Source organism: Neolamprologus multifasciatus, chromosome 22, assembly GCF_963576455.1.
Source record: "Neolamprologus multifasciatus chromosome 22, fNeoMul1.2, whole genome shotgun sequence".
NCBI classification, from domain to species: Eukaryota; Metazoa; Chordata; class Actinopteri; order Cichliformes; family Cichlidae; genus Neolamprologus; species Neolamprologus multifasciatus.
This window is the reverse complement of record NC_140459.1, coordinates 19,089,488-19,113,991: the sequence shown is the minus strand read 5'-3', so window position 1 is coordinate 19,113,991 and position 24,504 is coordinate 19,089,488. Positions and strand designations below refer to the sequence as shown.

Here is a 24,504-nt window from a genome sequence, read left to right as displayed (position 1 = left end):
ATTCTGCTTTCACACTTAAGCGTCTCTGTGACCATCAGACACATATGTCAGCGTTAAGCAGAACCTTTCAGCAGCTCTTAGTGTATTTTATTTGTAATGTTTCTAGCTAAGTGGTGTTTACTTGCTGTGGTTGTTTGTGTGGGATGCCTGTCCCAGTGTGCTTCTGTCAGGTGTCTCGACTCGAGCTTCAGGCTACAGTCCTTAATTGAAAGGAGCATTTGGGTTAAAATAAATGCACTTTTGCTCACCAACTGGCTAATCCTTTGGCATTTTGTTGTGCCTGAGGCTACGTGTTAACTAACAAGATCACACTTTTTAAAATATTTATAAATCTAATGATGAGTTCAGTGGTACCAGAAGTCACAGTTACAAACAAAATATCCAGACTAATGTAAGATGATTCGCTCTTGTGGTATTTGCACAAAACAAGCTGTTTGCCAGGCATCATGTCAGGATATCAAAGATGTTGCCTGAGCCGTCTTCTAGTTAGCGTAGCTTAGCATAAAGAGTCTAAACGGGGCCAACGGCTAGCAGGGTCAAGCAGAGATTTTAAAAAGGCTTTTTCTGTCAATTAATAAAAAGCTCATATTTTATCATTACAAGGATAGTCTGGGCAATGAACTATCAGCACTTTTTCCATTTATCATGTAGTTTCACTGCTCGTCTGGCACACTTAAGATCAAAGTGGTCTGTATGTGGCCCATGATGTAAGCTGACTTTGACATCCCTGTCCTAGATTGTTGACAATAGAAGTTTTTCATTTCTAAATGCAGTTTTGAAACTAACATGGTAAATAAAACCAGACATGTTGCACCAGTAAAACTTTGTCTGAATTCACAAAAAGTTAGGCAAGGTGTCACAGTGGTTGCCCAGAAGAGCAGCACAAAAATAATTTCAGCACACATACAGACTGTATATAAAATGTCATGTATGTCATGTTTCTGAGCTTTGTTTTTATTAGTTAAATGCAGCATTATTTGGGTTTAGTCAGATTAGAGCTATCTCCTCAGTACTTAAGAATCTGTATTTTTTGTGCCCACAGCCAGTGAAAACTGCCATGACTTCCACCCCATGTTCTTCACCCACGATCGCGCTTTTGAAGAATTCTTCTGTATCTGCATCCAGCTGCTCAACAAGACCTGGAAGGAGATGAGAGCCACAAGTGAAGATTTCAACAAGGTATGCTGTGTGCGTGTGTGTGTCTGTTCTTTTTCTTTCTTTCTTTTGAGGGAGCAGGAAGGTTGAGATGAAGACAAAACATCACAGTATTCATGAATATTATCGGGCCTAGGTTTTGGTTTTGTACTGAGCTTTCCACATAGATGTGTCACAGCTGGAAAAAGCAAGTAAGTGTGCTTGTATATTTCATCATTACTGCAAAGTTCACGCACAGCTCTATTTATTCATTAAGCATGGATACCTCTTTAGTTTATTACCCCTCAGGCACAAAAAGGCAGATTGTCGACTAAGTTTGTGAATACAATAAGTCAAAAAAGAGGCGACATAGGAGCTTCAAATTGATACCCTAGATGCCTCTACTAAAAATCTCAGACGAGTTTGAATGTCATTGACCTTGTTTTCTGAAATCCTTGTGAATGCAATTCTCCAGGAGGATTTTGAAACTGATACCACAGGTGTGCCTACTTGGAGGCCGAGGGGTAGCACTGCCTTTCGCCAGTATTTTCCTACTGGGATTAAGAAGTGGATTTTTTCATTTAAATAAGAGGAAATCTGGTGTAAGGAGCATCTTACAAAACTTAGCGCACCACTTAAAAGTGACAAACCTAAATGCCGCAGTTGTACGGTTATCCATGCTCTTGTGATACTCATTATTCCAACATGTACCCAGTTGCACTCGGTTCAATATTCTGCAGCAAGGCTACTCACTAAGACCTCGTATAGCTCTCATATCACGCCAGGTCTGATGTCGTTACACGGGCTTCTGATTAAATTTAGGATTCAATTTCAGTTCCTCCTCATCTATAAGGCCTTGAGTGGTCTGGCGTCAGAGTATATCAGTGAACTATTAATGCCATATATCCTTTTAGACCCCCTGAGGTCCTGTGAAGTGAGGGCTGATGATAGTAGCCAGTGCAAAACTGAGAACACAAGGAGGCTGTGCATCCCACTGCCGGTAAATGTTGCTAAGATGCGTTTATTTCTCGTAATATGTAAAATAAAACTTAGACACAAAGGGCTGAAAGATGTGACGGATGTGAAAGGTGTGATTTGATGCCGCAGATTTAGAAAGGAAGCTTGTACACATGTTGGAATATTTTTCCTGCATTGTTCTGCTCTGGTTCTGGTATAAAACATTAGCTTTCTCTGTTGGCAGAGAGAGCCCATATAAAGCCCCTACATCTTCATTTGGGGATCAGTGGAGTTTGGATGAAGATGACATACTTCCTGTTAGCTGGCTAATGTTGAATCGGCTCACACGGGAAATTTATGTAGGTGCATGGCCAGACGGTGTTGGTAATGAGGTGTTTATGACAGATATTGTATGTTGTGAAGTCAATTGGGCATCAGTTGTAGCAGACAGCAGATGCTCTGTGTCTTTTCTCTAATTTATCAAAGAAGTTACGATTACGTTACAATGTCAAATGCCAAACCGGTACGAGCTTTACCACTGAAGAAACCAGCCCTTATTTCAGCTCGGAGGGTAGATGCTGTGTGGTTCACTCTACCGTAAGCAGACACACACTGTGCTGCATAATGGTGACACTCTAACTGTCAACTCAGACCTCAAGCGGCCCCGAAATATATCTTCAAAGTTTGTTTTTGGTTGAATTTGAATGGAGTTGGTGTGCATGAATAATTGCATCATCTTCAGGTGTTTCGTCGCAGAGTCAAATGATGGAAGACGGCAGTGGGAGTTTCATAAGCCGGTCTCAGTGTCAGCGCAAATGTAACTCGGTGTTCAGATGGAAAATTGATGGAAAAATCTCATGCTCAACTTTCACAGAAGAAATGAGAAGTGATATGGAAAATGTACTGGTGTTGTTTCCAGACTTGTTTTGATCCACCGCGAGAGGCTTTAGGAAGACACCGTGTTGAGACCGAAACAATAAAAACCTTGTTGTCTCCTTTTTAGCATTCGAGCAAATGTCAAAGCCACCTACTGTCGATTGATGTGCTCACCAGCAGCTGTGTTTTTATCTCCAGTTAATTTGACAGCGTGATTGTTCTGCTGTTGTTTTCCATTCACAACCGAATGGAAAATGAGTGATTTTCAGTGTTACACAAGAGATTTGTTATGTCACCTGATTGTCTAATAGACTGAAACTTGGGCTTTATTTAATAATAGACACAGAGTGATGGAATAATCTCCTAATTGACACATATTGCAACACCTGAACTGGCTAGTGATCCTGTTAACCAGTCCCCTTCCCTTCACATCGTTCACTTGAAGCTAGAATCAGTTTTAACTGACAGAGACAGAAGATGCTTACCTCCCCAGCCTCGTCTTTCATTGCGCGTGACTTTGAAATTCAGCAGTAGCTGTTGATAGTAAAACCATTTGGTCTCAAGGACGGTGTATCAGCTAAATGGGGCGTGTGGAGGTCAGTGGTTGCATCCTCTGCTTATTTCCCCTATGACCTTAAAAGGAAGCCTTGAGACATCTACCCCACCTGATGATATTTAAAAGTTGTCATTTCTACCTAATTTGGTAAACAACAATCTAGTTTTTTGTTTTTATCTGTAGCTGAAGCAAAGGGATAGAGAAGAGGAAAATTCACACTGGGAAAGCTCAGATCCTTTTAAATGCAAAGTCTCAACATGCTCAGTTTAAAATCAGAACGTGATACTACTTTGAACAAGAACTAAACAATTTAGTGGAAGCAGTTTATCCAATATATCGCTAAAAGGCAATAAAGTAAAATACAAATCACAAAAAATTAACATTTAAAGTCATAAAAAGCCTTTTGAATGTTTTAAACGTATCTCTCTGACAAACGTCTCAGTACATAAGCCCGCTGATCATTAACACCAAGAGATCTACTGCAGTAATTCAGCCAATTACAAAGAGGCATGGTATTAGCATTTGGAAAATGTCTTGTTTTTATTATTGCCTGTGTTTTTAGGGAATAAGAGTAGGAGAATTTCTTTAAATGAAGAGTAAAGGAACAAGAAAATGTATAGTTTGGAGAAGGCCAGAGACTCATTTTCTAGATATGTCCTGCTTTAATTCAGCTGCTTTCTTGCAGAGAGTGCAGGAGGCACGAAACATAATGGCCACTGGCTACCTGCGCTATTTTCTCATGGACGTAATGAGGCATTGCATGAACTTTGTGTACGAGGCAGCTCACGGCGTAAAGACCATTTAATGCCGTGTGAATGAGTCAGACATTTGCTTTCACACATGCAGCTCTGCCGAGTGATGTGGAGTATATGGATGCAGATTATCAGTCTTTGTTGCCGTTTGTCTTTATCGCCTATGAAGGAAGGATTTTCACAAATAAATAAGTAAATAGCAGACATTCAAGCCCAGGTACACTCTCTTGAACAAGCAGATATTGGCTGTGCTATAAAAGGACCAGCCCGTACCTATAGTGTGTAGATGTGTGCCCCGGCTCCAAATGTGCACACAGTATATAGGAGGGTATATCCTCTTTGGAGAGGACGCATGGATGCGTGGGTGGATAATTCCATGTGTCAAGTGTAATTCTGAGGGCGTCCACTTTAGATAAGGTTCCCATATGGCTAGATGTTCCTGTAGGTTCTACATTTGCCAGGCAGTCAGCTTTCTGAAGTGCTGAATACTTGTTGGGAAAAAAATCCTTGGTCAGGTTTTGTCTACGTTTGGATGTGAAGTGTGTGAGTAAATCTCGATGGCTCTTTCAGTGGCTGCATCTTCACGCTTGATGGAGCATCTGCCCAGTACACACACACACACACACACACTGTGAATTTAAGCTCATTTAAGACAAAGGCACAAGGCTTAAAAGAAGCTTAAAACACTATGGCGGTTAAGCCCGTGCACACAGCACCACTGCAGAACAGCTGTACATTCTGCCTTATTGGTTTTTTGAATGTTCAAAAAAAAAAAAGACAAAACATGAGAGCATAAAGGCGTGTGTGCTGTGAGTACATGATGTATGTATGTTTAATAGAGGCAGGTCTGATGCTCCCAGGGCACAGCGCCGACCGTCAGCAACCGTTTCCCCTGTTTCCATAGCAACCGCTGTTCAATTACCTCTGCTGTGCTGCACTACTCTGGCTCTGTGTCGGTAAGATGGAGCCACTGTGCTGCATGCGTGCATGCGTGCATGCGTGCATGCGTGCACGCTTGCGTTTGTGTGTGCGACAGCATCTATCAGAGACTGTCTTGTACAGCTGCCTGTCGTGCCTTCATCCAAACGTCTGTGCTGTGCGCCGCTCCTCTTCTCCACAGGAGTGGGGAAAAAAAACACCTTCATCTCTCTCTCTGCTCAGGCTCTTGGGAAAAAAAATCCCTCAGTGATGTAGCGGCTTGCAGCCACTCACAAAACCCCTCCTCCTCCTTCTCCCCATCTCTTATCCTTTCCTCCCTCCCTCTTCGTCCAAACTGCTCTCAGAGACACACACACACACACTTATCATGTGATCCACTTGCTGCACCACGATTGGTGTCTCTGATCGTGGCGTGTGTCCAATCAGGGCATAAGCCCCGAGATCAACCTAAGTGAAGCAGAGCACCCTGGCTGATGCTCTTAGAGTCACAGAGGGAGGGAGGAAGGCAAATACAGAGGCATGCAAAAATATAGTAGAATTGAGATGGGTAAAGTTTTATGAAGAGGAAGAAGGCAGGGTTTTTTATTTTAAAATTAAAGAGAACATGCTGAAACAGCGAGTGAAGCAGGAAAGCTGATTTAGTAGGATAAACAGATTCGAAAAGGCAAACCGGAGGTGGTACACAAGCTGTGTTGACAGTCAAGTCTCCCCTCATTGTGGCTAACGCTAAAGCTAACTGTCCACAGTCAGCTTGACTGCTCTTCCGAGGAGCCATCTGCTCCCTCCGTCCGTCCTTCCGTCCATCCCTCTCTCGCTGAGCTCTAAAAACTCCCGTTTCCTGGCAAAAGCACGAGGATTCGTCAGCCACTGTGGAGAGTATCACACCACGCTTGGAACCATGGAGGTGACATGTAAGTACTAAGAATGGAAATGAGAATGAGAAAGACAGGCTGGTTTGCAATTAGCCTGCACGGATGGGGCGAGGGGAGGTGGTAGTAAGGGAGGAAGAGGGACTGTTTGTGTTGTTGCCTGGATGCGGAGGAGGAGGCGGAGGATGGAGAGATTGAGGAAAGGAGTAGAAAAGGCAGGCATAGATGGAGAAGATGGGACGGGGCAGAGCGGCAGAGAAAAGAGGAGGGACAGATGGGGTCATGTAGACTCGGTGAGGCGTAAACAGGTTAGACCGGGACCCAGATCGCATCCTTTTCATTAACAGACACAGACTCAGTCACACAAATATAATCTGTTTTATAAACTCACACCCACAGCTACTTACACTGCATGCGCACATTTCCCTGTTCACCTACCCCCCCGTTAGACTCCAGGCATCATCTGTATTCCTGTGCGAGTGAGTGTGTGTGTGTTGGGGGTTGGGTTTTGTTGTTGTGAATGGATTACTCCACATTACCAACACCCACTGTTTGTCACCAGAGGAATTCAATGCCACTACTACTGCTCTCCTCTACTCCACACTGTCTCTCTCAGCCTTGGATGAGCTTCAACCAGTGTTTTAGCCAGAGGGGTTTGACACAGGATTAGAGCGAGGTCAGCCCCAGACTGTAGAGCAGGCGTCTGTGCAGTACTGCCAGTACCTGATTTTATTTGTTTGGGACACAATGCAGACAGGATTGCCGTCACATGTTGTGCTGCTCACCCTGTTATTGTGATGATGGATAGCATCTTAGCTGTCGGGTGAACTATACGCTGCTGAGGTTAAAGCTGAAATGATTAATCAGTGAAATTAATACGCTGACTAACTGAAGTTAAATCGAGAACTAGATACTTTAGATAGTTTGTTAAAGTCATCCACGCTTTTTGAAGTCTCTTAAATGTTAGGATTTGTTGCCCTTTTTTGGTGCTAATGTACACCAATGCTATATGTAGGATGTAGTTCTCCCTCTTCCTTTCTGCAGCAAATCATCAAACTTTGACATGTTATCCCAACTACCCTCCCCTAACTCCCAATTGGTTCCTGCAGATTGCTGCCCCCCCCCCCATGGGCTGGTTGTGCTGGAGGTTTCTTCCTGTTAAAAGGGAGTTTTTCCTTCCCACTCTCACCAAGTGCTTGCTCATAGGGAATCATCTGATTGTTCGGGGTTTCTCTGCATTATTGTCGAGTTTTTACCTTACAGTGCCTTGAGTTAACTGTTGTTGTGATTTGGCGCTAGAGAAATAAAATCAGTAATATTAACATCTTTCAGCTGCTTCTTTATTCACAAGTTTTTGCCACAATGGATAGATCAGCATGTTTGATTTTACACACGTTTCTGACATGACCCTTTCGGGGAACTGTACCTTTTCCCAGTCGGTTTGTTCGTTTAATTAAGAAAAATCTCTGTCTTCTACAACAGTTTCCTGTAACTAGTAAACACGCTGATATCAATCTGAATTTTTTAGGCATGTGTTTGAAATTTGTCTCGAACAATCAAGGGTCATGACTTAGTCTGTGGCCCAGTTTGGTAATGACTGATTAAAGTAAAAGGGTTTTACCACAACCAATACACATTTCTAAGTACTTCAAAAAAAAAAAGTCTCCCACACAGCATGAAACAGTCAATTAAAAGTCCATCTATATTTTTGAAAATACGCTCAGTCAGTGTGGGATTCTCCTTAAATCATGCTTGTTTATATGTTTACATTTCAATTTTCTGTCATATTTTTTTGAGCAATTGAAATAAACATGCAATACTGAGCCACTCTAGATTTACCAGAGTATTTCTTGCCAGGGCCAGGATTTATGCCAGCTGCGTCCTGGATCGAGCTTCATTCTGAAGTCATCAATTCTCAGAACGAAAGCATTGCATGTCTTACTTTAAATCAATACTGGAAATGTTTATTTGCAGTTTCAGCCCTGTTAATGATTGTATTCTCCAAGTGACAAGCCGAGCTCTATCACAAAATCCATGTGTCTGGTTATTGGTGATCAGTAAGCTGAACAAGAGACCTCGAGCGTGGTGAAGGTAGCACTTCAGCTAAAGCTTCTTTTTCTTTTTTTTATTGGTGTTTGACATTTCTGTTCCTGCCTGTGGTGATATAGAGGAGAGTAGATAATCTGCTTTGTTCAGCCATGTTGAAGAGTGACTATCCCAAGTGGGATTATTCACATAGCAATCCCCAAAAGCCCTTGGTACTGTAACTGCAGTTCAGAGAGCCTCTCATCAGCCCAACCCTGATAAATCGCTCGCTTTTTTAGAACATAGAAATGTGGTTTTTAGCTACTATTTCAGCTTTATTTAATGGTGCAGATCAGCTAAGGCCACTTAATGCAAATCAATGCAAATGATTTCTGTGCTCTTTAGCAAGCGGACACTTCTTTCACTTTGCCAGAAGGTTCCCATAGATGCATGCATACTTGATTAATCGAGTGGGTGCCGGTGCGTCCAGTCAGAAGTGATGTGACAGTAATAATTGTGAGTGCAGGTGACGAAGGCTTTGGGCGAGTGCCATGTTTGGATTCCAGAAAGCGGCTCGGGACAGTTGGTGAAAAGTGCTTGCACACGCCACCATCAATATGCCAACAACTGTGACCGCTGCTGTCCAGCTTTGTATGGAAATGATACGTCTGATGGCGAAAGGGCACCTCCCCCACTCCTCTCCTCTCCCACAGCGAGACCCCTCCTCATTTTGTTATAGCACACTGGCTTTACGTACCTCAGCAACTCTGCAGATGTTTACGTTCCTCTTTCCTTCCCTCAATTTCTTTTTGTCTTTCTCTCTCCTCCTCCTCCTTAGTCGTGTCTCTTGACCCCTCCCCTTTCTCCCCCTACAACACCACCACCACCTCTATTGTTGAATTCAGACAGGCTATTTATATCTTTCTGCCTGGCTGCTTCACCTCCCACTCCCTTAACAAGGTTTTCTTTATTGTTTTTCTTTTTTGGGTGCACGTGAAAGCAAGCGCACACATGTGTGTTTGTAAATGCGCCGCAGCAAAGTGGCGTATTTGTGTCTGAGTCTTTCTACAGAGCACGTGAGGTTGCGTTAGCTTGGTGTGTGTGTGTGCTTTTGTTGTCCACATGGTTTGAGTTTGTAGCAGGAGGACGGTGTGGATGCTTAGCTGTGTTTCTGCGCTGGGATTTCGTTCTTTTTTTTATGAGTACATTAGTTTTTCATGACTGTGTGTGTTCCTAAGGGGGTATCTCTGATGTCAGGCAACGTTGGCCCACTCACACTGAGAACACCAAAGCTAAGCTCACTAATCAGACCAGAGAGATCATCAGTCATTAGCATCAAACCATCTGAGCTGCGCAGGCAGAGATGAAGAGCTAACATTTTTTTGTTGTTGCTGTTTTTGTTGCTTTGTGTCAGGAAAGAGATAGTCTTGTCTCATCTCATCTCAACAACAACACACTGAAAATCAGCAGGGGAAGAGATGAGTAAACTCAAGTTTTCTTGTCTTTTGATGCGGTTATTTATCTATCTCTTCATTTATTTATGTGCGTGTGTGTCTCTGTGTGTGTGTGTGCCCAGCAGTCAGCAGTATATAAAGTCTTCTTGCAAGAAAAGTCTCTACAAAGGTTTTGGTTGTGTGTGGGTGAGACTTATTGTGCATATGTGCTGAAGGCCCTGTAATTAATATTGTATAATTATCCAGTTTTGATCTAACACAGCTTGAATCAGTGATTAATTTAAAGCACCTCCTCTGTCTGTGGATTGATACTCGTGTGCGGGGAAAGGAGACAAACCCAGAATCTCTCTCTGTCTGGTGCTTTTTCAATACCTCCTTTTCCTCTGCCGACAACAAAAAGACAAGATGTATGATTGCAATTACCACTTTGGACTAAATATGCAAGAGCTAATCATGTGCACAAGGATTCATATTGTTCTTCTTTTTTTTTTTTTGCCTCTCTGCTCTCCTCCTTCTATTTGATATTTTCTGCAGCAGGTGAGAATTTCTATTCAAGCCGCATCAGGAGACAGTGGTTGCATACGTAATGGCATGAAGCCTGTTTTGCACAAATCAATTTTTCCACCGCCGTTCTAAATTAAGTGAAGTGCAATAAACTTAACGTCCTGACAATGTCTGGATCCCACTGTGCGTAGAAAATCACTGCTGTTGCATGGCTTCTCCAGCGTCTTCCATATGTTTTTCTGTACAGTGCCAAACTTGCACTTTTAGTGTAAAAGCCCTGTAACTGGCCTAAGTAGGAGCTGATTGCATTATTTATGGGGAAGCTGTGTGATTTAGTTTTCCAGACAACTTCAGTCTACCCAGCATTCATGCATGAACGAGTGCTCTTAGGCCCTCCCTCCCCCCCCCCTTATGCATTACCTCATATAATTAAATAATACCTGATTTTATGTCCTTGATGCGATTGTTAATCACCACCAATTTACTCACGCCTGTGGGACAATTAATGCAGAATGTTCATATTTCCAGCAACAACTTTGTCATAATAATACACTCATTAATGCAACGCTGTACACAAGCCAAGGTCAGCACTCGGCTTTCATCAGCATTTCTTGATAGACTTGCAGTAAGTGGCGATTTCCCAAGCGACTCTCTTCTGCGGTCATCCATATGGGCTGTGCTGCGCCTCACACAGAGCTGGTTGTTGAAAAAGAGCTCCTCTGACAGTTTGTCTCAGCATGCATTGCTAGCTCTCTAAATATGGCAACAACAGCAGCCAACAGCAACAGCCGGTGTCGACCCAGCATCACTCATGTGGAAGGAAGACTAGAACCGATGCAATGAAGGTCTTCAGATGTGGTTTGCGGGTACGTGGAAATATTAGGAATTTCCATTAATTACTCAACTAATTGTTGTGTGCGCTAGTGGTGCTTGCTCCTACTGAGTAATGCTTGGGAGAGGAGGAATACAGCAGCGTATGTGCACTTTAAATGTGCACATTGGGAGTGTGTACAAGTGTTTTGCCTACAGTACAGTATGTGTGCTTCTCTGTGGTGCAGTAATGCTGTCAAATAGGTCCCCGAGGCATTCACTGAAAGAGAATGGAGCTGCTTTTCCCTGCGCTTTTAAAGTTGCATTTACCCCTTACCACTCTATTTTATTTCAAATACCCAGATATCATGACTCCTTGCATGTCAGCTGTAGGGGGGTTTGGCACACGATTGAAATTTTAATGGATGAGACTAGCGCCTTATCCTCTCAGCAGAGTTAACGTAGAGCCGCGACAAAGTTTGTCAGTAGAGTCTAAGAAAAACCAAAGGCTGAAGTGGTGCTGTGACTTCCTCGTTGTTCTGTGTGGCCAAGCAGTTTGTTTAAGGTAACTCCAGTGATTTTCTTAATATTTTCCTTATATACAGTACTGTCCAAAAGCCTTCTGCCACCCCTTATTTCTTTAGATATTGCCAGGAAAATGGCAAATGGCTGCAGCAATTTATTGAAATGTGTCCAAACATACATGGAAATACAGTGTACGAGTCAAGAAACAGTTTGTACTATTCTAACGAGCTTGAAAGTCGGTATTTGGTGCGACCACCTTCTTCAACACAGACTCAGACACAAACTTTTTTCTGGAAGCTGTGTTACAATTTCTTTAACTAGTCTGCGTGATTAGCTCTCTGGGCTTCTTAAAGGACAATTAGAGCTCTTCTTTGGATGTTGGCTGCCATCATGATGACCTCATACAGCTTCAGTAATGTTCAGCTCCATGATCCATGACTGTTCCATCGTGAGTTTTTCTATGCAGGTATGCTTTTACTGCAATGACAGGGTGTCAGGGGCCATGCTGAAAAATTAACCAATTGCCATTCAAAGGCTTTCCAGGTGGTATTGCATGGTGGAAAATCCGATGGTACTTTTCTGCGTTCATAATTTCATCAATTTTGATGAAAGATCTTCAACACCACTGGCTAAAATGCAGCCCCAAACCATGACGGTGCCTCCACCGTGTTTTACAGATGGCTGTAGACTCTCTCATCACCTCCTCCATACTTAAAGAAATGAGGGGTGACTTGAGACTTTTGCACAAAGGGAACATTACTATCCCGGTTATGATAATTATTACTGATATTTAAAGATATATCCTCTCAAGTTCCTTTCAGTTGTCCCCTCTGTAACCAGCACATGTATGCCACTGACAGCAGCTAGCACGCAGTTGTTGTTTCAGATCAAGCTTTCAGTGCTCCAGACCAGTGCGAAGCAGTTAAAGCACAACACTATGCCAATGTGTTTGTGCTGTCTGACTCCTGTCAGACGGAGATCTGTGTTTTGTCGTGCCTCCCCAAACGTCTTCTCACACAGGCTGCAGGGCCGAGTTAGAGCAAGAAACCGCACATTTGGCATTGTTGGCAAAGATTACTGTCACTATGATTTCGGAAACAGAAACCAGAGTGAAACAATGTCTGTATTCACAAAGGAAGCTCGTCTTAATATGGATTTAATAAACTAGGCAGCTTGCATCATCGATACTGATGTTTTTTTCCAGGATGTTTTACAGCTTTGATGTAAGTCGTATCCTACCTATAAATCTTCAGCCTCATAAAGATTGATATTTTTTCTTTTTTTTAAACTCTGCCTTTTTATCAGCTTTTAAATTTAATACAAACCGTACCCACCTCCCCTCTCCAGGCAGTGTGATAAGAAACGGGGATCTTTTAATGTCCATCTCTGTGGCATTGTTTTACTTTCAATGACATCATGGTCAGCTCTCAAGAAGATGTTTACTGAATGTGGGACATCGTTGCAGGGAGGAGAAATGTAACAAATGATCACCTTTATTAATTTTTTTCCTGCTAGTCACTTAAAAAACCCAAATCTGACGGGAATGAAGTTGTATGCGCAGATAATTATTGCACAAACACGTGCTGGCGTAGATTCCTTTTGTATGCGAGCAAGCGTGCATGGTTAGTCTTCTTCATTAACGGCCTCATTGGCACCGTGTGAGATCGACTTTTTGATTGCTTTCACTGAGTTATTAGCGAAGTCGTTATTCTGTGATTACTGCGTTGTTACTTTGCCCACCAAAGTCTTACCAGGACAATCTCCAGTTTTTACCACACAGGCGTGAGTGGCGGGTGAGCAGTTGACTGGCAGCTGGTAAATGATGTCATTAGCATCTCTCAGGCAAATGGAACGGCAGTGACAGTCGATTGGTCGTTGAGAAGGGGAAGGTAATTTGTTCCGGCTGAGGCGTTGCCAATGATGGAGAAGCCGACTAGAAGAAAGGAGAAGGAGGACGAGGAGATGGGAGCGTGGTAGACGCGTCAGTGGCCGGCTCTTCATTACATGGACTTGATGGCTCATGGGACAGCATTTAATTACTTTTGCCGACTCTTGCTCTGCTGTCCAACTTCTCTCTTGCAAAGAGCTACAAGTAAGAATCACTGACTGTTGTCTAGAATAGATTAGTGCATGAGGGGGAAAATGGAGAGAGGCAGAAATGAAGATTAGAGGCGACGACCGGGATGAACGATTGGCCACTTAAATCATCTAAAGTGTACTTTAAGATGACGCCATTCCAAAAAGCGGAGCCTGAATTTGGTGCTGAGGATTTCTCAGCTCAGGCTGTAAAAAGTTTGTTTCAGCGTTGACGTCATCTCACCTCTGCCAAGGTGCTCTCTGAGCAATCGGTGGATAACAGAGAAGGATGAAGATAAAATATTCATAATGCCCTGTTGTGAAAGGACCATGTGTTCGTATTAAATGTGATGAATATTCGCAGTGTTAATTAGCATCAGAGCAGCCACATGGGCCAACAGAATTGTTTTCCCGGTGAAGACATGACTGCAAACAAGGCATATTAATGAACAATCCCCAGAGACAGCTGGGCTGAAACACCAGAGCTGGATGGCGGTCTGTCCCTGGAGACTGAGATTAGGTGAGAAAGCAGGCTATAGGTGACAAGAAGATTCGAAAACATCATTTCAGGGGTGGTCTTCAGTGTACTCCAGATTCCAACTGCAACTGTTTTTGTCACAGTTTTATTATTTTCTTTATTTTTAAACAGATTCTTAGTGGTATAATGTTCCTTAATGGCAACCTGACACCTCATTTGTAATCCTAATGGGGATATAAATTCATTTTAGGCTTAATTATCACTTTTATAGGCGCATGTGTGCAAAAAATGATGGGGAAGTCGGTGAGGGTGTGATTAAAAGTAGGGGAAAGGAGTGATGAATCTCTGGTAGCGTGATTGCAAGTTGTGGCTTCATCCATTTGCAATTTTCAGCTCAAAGAGGAGGAGGAGGAGGAGGCTGGGGTGAGGGGCTGAAGCTCAAAAGGCAGTCTCGGGGTGCTGTAAACCTGTCACAACCTGGACGCCTGTTTCACCTCATGAAAATATGGCATTCATGTTATGAGGATGCACAGGTGAGGATAGGACATGGAACAACAGATGGAGAAGTCATCCAACAGTGGGAATATGGATGTGGATGGATTTATGTCAATTTAGTCCCAACTGGTGCAGAGGGAAAACGTCAACACTCGCCCTCTAGTGGACACACTTTTTTGGGGGGGACGTTTGCGTTTTTTAACCTGTTCATGTTGCACTACTGCACATCAGTTAGTAAAGAGATTCATATCTCATCACTAGAAGCCACATTGTCCGCGCAGTTCTTTTTAAATATAGTAAATCATAACATTTTTACTCAGTGAGCATGTTGGTTTCAAAGAGCCCTCGTGCACAGCTGTCGGGATTGTTTTGAAAATGATATAATGAGGTCAATACGTTGCATAAATGGGCTTGATCTTCATCCAGTACGGAGCTTTTTTGGGACCAACCAAAGATCCTGATTTTGGCTTTTATGCACTCCGTTAGGGGGGATTTGAAGGATGCACTTTTGTACAGTCGTTGATGTTTTGCATTAGTTATAGTGCCACTTAGATTTGGATTACATTAGAGAAAAACCACAAATCCACTAATGTGAGTCTGTGTCTGGGCTTTGTAAATGAATCACACTGGATATGGTCAAAGTCTCAGCTCTGTAAGTGATTCTTCAGAGGAATCTAATGACCTGTCATATCTGGTCGCTTAAATGTACTAATTTCAGAGGCCAGCTGAAACATTGCCAGTGTGCTTGTGGCTCTGTGTAACTCCCTCTCTGACCTCCTGACACTCCTTGTCTCCGTGCTTGTCACCTTTTTGCATGTGTTTAGTTCCCAGGATTAATTTGTTGCCCATTAGTTTGGAAGTCAGTCATTACCGCCTCCAAACATATTTTATTCCAAAAGTTAATCCCCAGATTAAAGTTTGTAATCGGTTACAAAAATACTTTTTTGTGGTGAAAGCTTAATACCAGCATTTTACCACGAGACTCCATCAGATCTAGAATTAGACATGGGTTAAGTCCTTTTTCTGGCAATATTGCTGAGCTGCTCCAACTTCCCCACAGGAGACTTTGGGTCCAGGCCTCCTCTTAATGCTTTTTAACACAGAGAGTACTGCTGATTCTGATCTAAGAGGATTAACTTCAATCGCCTGCGTCATCTGGAGTGTTTTTGTTTTTTGGTGCCGAGCTGGGGTTTATTCTGTGCCTGCTACACTTTCACCAAGTCCAACCTATTTTTAATGCCCTCACCCCTCGATCTGACTAGTGTGAGGCCACAGGTTACCAAGTTGATGAGTAATCGCTTTGCAGTAAAAACAAACAAGAATAATATTACGTAAGACTATGTTTGGGATCTTAGCTGGGTTGTGGCATAGCTGTTAAGAATGGGAAGCTGAGAGATTTCACCGATCACGAATGTAGAAGTATCCATTTGTTCTGTGCACGTGTTTGCACAAAACATGATCTCAAACTCTCATCATCTCCTAATTTAATAAAGTTTGTAAGAAAGCGTCTCCAGAGGCTGGAAACAAGTGTGCTCTTAAGCACTTAATCAAGCCAAATCAAAGAGAACAGAAGGCGGACGTTATTTCTTTGCATCACCTCAGTGTGATTCGATCTAGCGAATCAGCATCTGAAGGCTCAGACAGCGCTTCTGACAAAGTTGATCTGTCATCGTATCTGCCGTCACATCATCTCCAGTTAGTGGAGGAGCAGTGCTTAGCCAGAAACGGTAAAAAGTGTTTTTGAATGAAAGCTGCTCTCTGTTTTTGAATGTTCTGTTTGAAACTTTTCGGGACGTTTTCAGTCAGATTCCTTTTTTGTGTGTTGGGAAAATGTGTTCGCAGATCAAGAAAATTCAAGATCTTTGGATCACACCAGTGTTAACATTCTAATTATGCAAACTGCAAATCACTTGTCAGAGCACAAAGTTAAATGGAAGCAGCTGTCATCGAGTGTTTGAGCACAGGACTCATTTTCTAAAATGCTTCAGTGTGACTAGAGAAGGATGAAGAGCTTTTATATGCATAGCCAGCGTATTACTGCCATAAACCTGGTTTATTACTCGTCCTAGTTTTTGTGTGCTTTTAAGGAAAGAAAGAAAGAAATTATCAAGCATTCTTTATGGTTTCTGGCACTTTTGTTATGTCATAATAGAAACTTGTGTAAGCTCTTCATTTTTTACAATTACTGCGTTTCGTTTTTATTGCACGAGCAGTTAAAAGAGGTCATTTATTGACCTGGGTTTGTTGTCTCTTTTGTCATTGCTCACTTCAGACAGTGTGCAGATGCTCTAAAATAAATAATCCAGAAATGCTTTTGATGACTTTGAAGAGCACTCCTATCGCGCTTCTGCACCCATTTCCAAACAACTGGTTTTAGCTGAATTTTAATACTGTGAGCAAGTTCTGTCATGTATTTCCCCGATATACGATACTTTTATTCGACTACCCGCTGCTAAACTGATCTCCTTTGCTCTTTTTCTACTTGATGCCCAATGAACCAGACTGGATTAGAAGCTCAAGTTCTGGAAAAAAATAAAAGGCATAAATCCTTTTGGAGTGAAACGCTCCCCTGAGCCTAAAATTTGGGTGGGTTTAGAGTCAGGGGGGTGATTTTGACTTCCTGTGTCTTCTTAGATGTAGTACACGCTCTCTGTCTTCACCCAATATGTCTCCTGCACCCTCTATAATCTCATCTTGCTCTCTTTTGCTTCTCTGCTCTGCTGTGCAGGTAATGCAGGTGGTGAGGGAGCAGATCATGCGAGCACTCACTGCCAAGCCTAATTCCCTGGACCAGTTCAAGAGCCGCCTGCAGAACCTGAGCTACACAGAGATCCTGAAGATACGTCAGTCAGAAAGGATGAATCAGGAAGACTTCCAATCCCGCCCCATCCTGTGAGTCATGCAGTCATTTTTTTTGTTTGACTTTTGGGTTTTTTTGCATAAACTCCAAACTTACAAAAGCATGCATTTGACAGAGGGTTATATTGTTTGAAGTGTTACACCAAAGCTTTCAAAAGCAGCAGCCAAATGCTTTATTTAATATGAATAGTAGCTACTAATGTTTTATTCATTCATGTTGTAGAGCTTTGCAGGAAAAGCCACTCTGAAAACAATGAAAACTACAGCTAGGTGATATTCCTGCTGGTATATGGAAGTGCATGAGCATGAGAGCATAATATGTGTCTACAAATAGCTGTAGTACTTTTCTCCTGATCTCCAACTTGGCCCACAGCAGGTTGCGTCTGCGCTTTGCTCTTGTAATTGAAAATATACATAAAATTCAAATTGACTGCAAACGGTATTCCAAATGAATACTCCATTAATGACCCTCCAGCTCACTGCGCTCGGAGAGCTAGCCCGTAATAGATCACTCATTCAATAATGCAGGTCCGGTAATGAAGAACATTGTTTTGTCCTGCCTGTATTTAATGGAGTAGGTAGCACTATTGAAAAATCGTTGCATCAAGAGAGCTTGTCCCTTGGAAGAGTAATCAATGCCTTAGGCAAGGGCTTATTGAATCAATATTGGAGGGGTAGAGACCAAACCTTAGTAAGCAATTAAACCCGGTGGAAAAAGCAACACAAAATAAAGAAAGTTGCACAAAAGTTTTTATATAATCATATTTAACAGATTGGTTTGAATCACTTTCCTGGTTAATCTAGCACACACCAATTCATTGCTGCGTCCTTCATTAATGAGGAAAAGATGAGATGCACCCAGTCTATGTGAAGTGATTTAAAGCCAAGTGAAAATGAAACGGCGCGCTTTAAAACTGTATCACAGCTGTGGAGAAGAGCTGAGCATCGCAGAGCGTCTTCTAAAGACTGCCGTCGGAGTTTTCCTCTAATCTTTGCAGCACGATTAAGAATTGTAAACACAATGAGCTGAGCACGTCAGACCAGATATTTAAACGAGCCCTGCTTTACTCGCTGCGACTGCTCGCACTTCTCTACTACAAATTATTGGGGGGAATGAGTTAAGACATGAAAAGAAGGTGAAGCGACACTTTCACTTCACTTCAAAGCTGCCCGTCTTTGTAGACGTTCTGAGCTTATTATTTTATGTAATTTGAGATGTACAAAATCTACACCTTAATTCAATTGTAATAAGTGGCCATGTGTACATTACCAGGAGGCCTGTGCCTCATTGCTTTCATCATTTAAACACTTGTTAACAACCACAGTGCCTTTTTTGCGGAGGTCTGTTCGTACAAGACGTTCAATTTTCGGTGACTTTCTCCATTTTCCAGAAAGAATGGATTCGAATTAAAACTGAGGAGCTGCTTCCCGAAAAGACGAAGCAACAAAGTAATCTGAAACTCTCAGGCAAAAGCAGCCTCGCCCGTGTCGACCTCAGTCATGAGCGCGGCGCATGAAGTGGTAAAGACGAGCTATCGTCATCCATCCTTTCCCAGCCATGCCTTTCTCACTAGCTGTTTCTTTAAAGATGTCAGAGCGAATGTCCTAACACAGATCGGTGTAATGACTGGAATCACCAATGAGGCAAATACATGCCTAGGGAGGGCCAAGCAGGGAGACGGATGAAGGGAGGAATAAGCGAGTGAGCCCGAAGGAAGACGAAGATGCGATCAGGAACGCCGAAACATAAAATTCTCACAGTCAGTAATATTTCTACGGTAGAAAACAAATGTATAGTAAATGTGATGAGAAAGGACTCGGCTGTAATAATGATGGAGAGCGGCACTGCTCAGGCAGATGATATACATAATTCATGTTGACCGGTGCTGTGTGCTCTGCATTCGTATGCAACGGAAACAACACACATACATGAAGCTGCATGAATAAACGAGAGGAAATCGAGCAGACACTTCAGAAACACAGGTTTCCGCTGATCCAACCTCACGAGATGCTGTGACATATTTGCTGTGAAAGTGTATGTCTGTGTGTTTTGGCCCTCTCTGTTTCATTTCCAACAATCTTATTGACAGGGAGGGTCTTGTGACTTCGCTGTCACCGGCTCGCCACACCGGGTGCGGTTAACGGGATTTAAACAATTCTCTTAAAGCAAGGGTGTGTGCTTGTTTTTCGGCAGGGAGCTGAGAGAAAAGATCCAGCCGGAGATCATGGAACTGATCAAGCAGCAGAGGCTCAACAGGCTGTGTGAGGGCACTTGCTTCAGGAAAATCAGCAGTCGCAGGAGGCAAGGTGAGGTGCAGCATTCACACACATGTACGCGCACAGGAGCAAACACGAATTTACAACCATACAAACTTGACTTTTGGTCATACGCATCAGAATCCACTGCCACGCCTCTTGCATCCACAAAAGAAGTTCTCTCTTTCCATCGCCTTATTCTCTTTTCCATGTGAAAACACCACGGGAGATATTTTATCTGAGGGGAATCTTTGAAGCTGTGGACTGCTGTGCGTCCACCGTCATGATCGCTCAGAAGTTTTCTGGCTCTCTGAGCCTTTGAGGCAGACACATAGTGAAACTCTACCTCTCTCCTCGCTGCATACAGAAAAGCAGGAACACGCGTGTCTGCCTTGAGGTGCACGCGCGGCGTCTTCCGTCTCCTTTTGCTTCTGCACATACAGGGAAAGGGCGCGCTAACAAATGCAAAGACGCATAAAGCCAAAAGCCCTGTAAACACACTTCTGTTTGCTCTTGTTCAGACACATTTCAGGGGAAAGCTTTGAATGGAAAGAATGAAAGATGACTGTGATAATCCCCAGTTCTACACTACAGAGGATGTGGTGAAAATGGCAACCTTTAGAGAATAACACGAGTGTGTTGTTCAGGAGATATTAGGACGCTCCCATTTAAAGCAGCACAATGGAGATGAGAGCAAAAGGAATAAAAATTGAAAATCCGGCAGACTGCTTGCATACGAGTGCATTCAAATCATTCCACCTAATATCGCATTTCACACTCACTGCCACGAGAGAGAAGGAGCAGAGAGGAATAAGAGAAGCGGGAAAGAGAGGAGTAGCAGGTATAATATACCGCTCTTCACTCACAGAGGATTTAATCTGCCTGAGGCCTCATCCCTTCACTCTTCTGTCCCCCCACCTTTCCATAACCCCTCTCTGCCACTTTTGCCTCTACAAATACATTAAATTAAAAAAAGGAGCCCAGTGACAAGCTTAGGATGTGGTTTGGTTCGCTGTTATTGCATTGCTGTCAGAAGCTACCCTGCAGGAACTGTACTTTTCAATAAGGCAAATCAAACTGACTGACTGAGTTTAGACCTCGTCCTTTTTTTCTTTTTTCTTTTTTTTCCCCCTCCATGCACCAATTTATTCTGGCATTTTAAAACCTGATCACTGATGCATTCATCCTGGCAGCTGTCATCCAGATGTCGTCATAGCCGGATGACGGAAACGGAGAAGTCGAAAAGAAGCACAGAAGTGCTAATCTTTTTAACAATTGAGTTAAAAAGATTATTCAGGACACGTTCAGGTGGAAACCGTCAGCCGGATTAAGTGTCTGATCTTCTTCGCTGCTTGTGGCCGACTGATTTACGCTTGTCTAGGTTTTCCAGAGCAGCATGCTGTGATTGAGCTCATATTACCATATCATGGTCATCATTACTTCACAGAGATCCTAGAAAGCTTCTCAGTGGAACTGGGAACACGCAGCCTTTGTGGATCCTACACAAAAAGAAAGCACGCTGGACCCTTTTAGAACACGAGTGTATGTAAAGCTATTTTGGAACCCTGCTGGATCTGACACCAGCCTGTGGGGTTCCACCGGCTTTAATCTGCTGCAACAGCGCGCTAACTATAGCCAAGTCATCTGCCTGCTACAAGCTAGCTGTAGCTGATATCGCCTCTGAGGACTCTGAGGAGATTGCCGTTTATCCACAACACTCCTGCACCCCCATTCGTCAGCGTCTCTCTGTGGCTTGCTTTGTATCCTTCCTCTGCACATGTGAATTTATGCATTCTTTATTTACTTCTTCCTTCATTAATACATGTTGCTACTATCTGTTTTCCCACTCTATCTAGATCTCTAAGGCTTTGTTCTCGTGCCGGTACTGACAGCAAATTCATGCATTGAAATGTGAGAAGCTCCTCTTCTTGCAAAGCTTAAGGAAGCAATGCCACTACGAGGCGATCATGCGTAACTAGTCAAAATTTTCCTTTATCTTTGGTGCCTTTCTTAGACAGATTTCCCAGTTATTACTTTATTAAGTCTCTGTATGCTGGAAGTGTTTATTTTATACATGCAGTAAGTTAGATGGGCTCTTACTGTCCCCTCACGCAGTCCTCAGCACTCCACGGCTTCTTGTGTGATTATTTCAAAGACTCTCGTCCCGACATAAAATATTAATTAAGCTGACTTCAGTGCATTTGAATCCTCTCTCTACTCCCCATGCTGCCCATTACAGGAAAACACTTTTTAAAAGGTCAGCTCGATGGCACTTTAAAGTTGGAAAGAGTGCTATGTGTGCCGTCTTAGTGCAGGATACTGCAGGCACTTTGTGTAAATGCTGCTTTAAAGCAAAAATAAACTTTAAAATTTGACCTAATTCTGTTAAACGTTATCGCTCACCAATGTTCTGGTAGCTGACTTTGTGATTGTTACGAGTGATACGAGAGATAAGTCTAAGATCAAAGACAGCAAGAAGACGAGCATGCACTGCTGCACAGACACACCCTATCAGTTAAGATGAGCAGTTTGAGAGCCTCCCATCCCCTCACAGCCACTGCGCAGATCTCTTCTCAGCTCCCTGTGGACCAGTGCCACTCGAACCAATGGCCTGGCAGCACCGACTGTCTATTTTCAGCAATTAGGATTTGGACTGTGCACACACCGAGCCAAACTCCCCAGTCTGTGCACTCTTTCTGCCAGCTCAGCTCGATGCCCACCTTGCCAGGAAACGGCCGACAAACACCAGGCTGGAGGCAGAGGCTGCTGATGGAGACAACGACCAGCAGTGTGTACAGACACAACTGGTGCTGAAGCTGCTGGGGGATTGCTCAGGAGAGCGGCCACGATAAAAACACACCAACACGATTTTGACTTGAAGGGTCCTCTTAATGGTTACAATGACGTGACAACTTTTTTCCACTTTTTAAAAAAAATAATCAGATAATATTTTGCTGTCGTATGTAGCTGATGTAATTGATGCTTTATCTTTGATAGCCTTTGTAATGTTAGATGTGATCTTTGATACCCTTTTAGAGAGAACCTTAGCTTTTGATATTAAAAGACTCATTTTTTACCTCATTTCCTCAGTCTTCACAGAAAAGTAGCTTGGATCCAATGTCTCTGCCAAGGACCCGATATACACTTCGTTTAATCAGGTCACAGTTCAGGTTTCATGCTCTTTTGAGCCTTTTGAGTGAGAGTTAAAGAAACCTGGATGTCCTTTTGTGATCTTGAATCGACCGTGTTTTCTGCTGTTGAGTCATTGTTCGGTGATAAAGGCCGCCAGTTTTGTTGTTGCCCGTCCAGATCCCTCCCTCCCTCAGTGGAGATCATTGTTGCCCATCTGTGGATTTTCCTCAAGGCTGTTTTATTTTTTGACACATATTTTTTGCCATGCTAATTTTCTCTGCTGTTGATGAGTCATGCAAATCCATACCCGTGTGATGCCTTTGCCAGCTACTGCTTATTTCATAACACCTCTAAATCTGCTTCTTACTCCCTTCTGTCTTCCTGTCCCTCTCATCATTTGTTCTAGATAAGTTTTGGTACTGCCGTCTGTCTCCGAATCATAAAGTCCTGCACTACGGAGATCTGGAAGAGAGCCCTCAGGGAGAGGTGCCCCATGACTCTTTACAGGACAAACGTGAGTAAAACCTTTAATAGTTTGGGGGTTTTTTTACAGTATTTTAGCACAATTTCTATTTAACTGCTTTCCCAATGACTTGCAGAGGAAAATATTTATCAGTATTCTATGTTTATTTCCTGCAAAAATGTGTGTCTTGCCGAATCTAGAGATGAGCAGCAGTCACCGACACTAACAGTTGGCTTTTTACAGACAGTGTTAACATCAGTTTTTCTTGTGGGCCTTGCACAGTGACAGATTTGGGGAAAATTTAAAGTTTTAATCACTTGAAGGAAAAAGGAAAAAACACAAAACAAGAACCCATATGGGATAGCACAGTTGTCAAGGGGATGATGATGTTGTTGTTGTCGTTGTTGTAAACTCACTTCTGTCCTCTCTGCAGTGCCTGTGGCTGATATCAAAGCTGTTATCACTGGCAAAGACTGTCCTCACATGAAGGAAAAGGGAGCCCTGAAGCAAAACAAGGTGTGTGTTTGTGTGTGAGCGTGCGCACATACATGCACGTGCACATGTGCATGTGTGTGGCGGGTGGGTGTGTATCCAGGCGAGAGAATGAGTTCCTGTGTATGCGAGAGTTGCATAACAAGGACGTCGGTTACATAATTTCGCTTTAGGAAATAACACAATAACTTGCGTCTCAGCGCTCTGCACAGAGGCGTCTCCGTTAGAGGCCTCGCATAGAAATAAGTCACCAAATAGTCCGTTAGTTACAGACGACAATTACGCCAGAGGTGCTAAAAACGTGCTGGCATCTTTTCTTCGCTGTGAAGGTGTGATAGTAACGTTTGGGCGCGCCCTCTGCGGTGCCTCAACCAGGATGAAAGAGCCATCGTGTCTGCATCTGTGTACACATCAGCTCTTCCTCGTTCGTACTTTTCCTCTGCAAACCCTCGGCCCCCACCCACGGGACTCCGATATATTGGATCTTGGATAAATAGCCTTGAAGACAAAGGAGCACGCCTCCTCTCTGCTTTGTCTCTTTTATTACCTTGTCGATAAGCACAGGTCTAGGAGAATGACCTGAGGGGGGTCTGTGGGCTGTCTAGCAGGCCTGTCCCAGCCTTGTGAATGAGAACATAAGCACATTTCATTACTCACTGTTAGAAGACCAGCCAAAGTCACCTCTACAGACTTGAGAGCAGAGCAGGCAGTGCACCGTTTGTGGGACACTGGAAGAATAGAGAAGTGTGAAGTGTTTCCATATTATCTCCCAAATTCCTCCAGATATGTTACGTTACAGCATCACACAAATGATTGGAGGATATATGACAAGTGTGGATGATTGCATGCTTT

At 43.1% G+C, this 24,504-nt stretch overlaps 1 protein-coding gene across 5 annotated transcripts in view; it reads left to right on the top strand.

Moving 5' to 3' along the window:
* The window catches only part of elmo1 (engulfment and cell motility 1 (ced-12 homolog, C. elegans)), a 103,218-nt gene that overhangs the window by 76,159 nt on the left and 2,555 nt on the right, over positions 1–24,504 (top strand). For all 5 annotated transcript variants that reach the window (XM_085148620.1, XM_085148622.1, XM_085148618.1 and 2 more), the window contains 5 exons: positions 1,043–1,179; positions 17,179–17,342; positions 19,504–19,616; positions 23,104–23,211; positions 23,594–23,676. In XM_085148620.1, the coding sequence (XP_085004746.1) occupies positions 1,043–1,179; positions 17,179–17,342; positions 19,504–19,616; positions 23,104–23,211; positions 23,594–23,676 (605 nt within the window). The remainder of the gene's footprint in view (positions 1–1,042; positions 1,180–17,178; positions 17,343–19,503; positions 19,617–23,103; positions 23,212–23,593; positions 23,677–24,504) is intronic.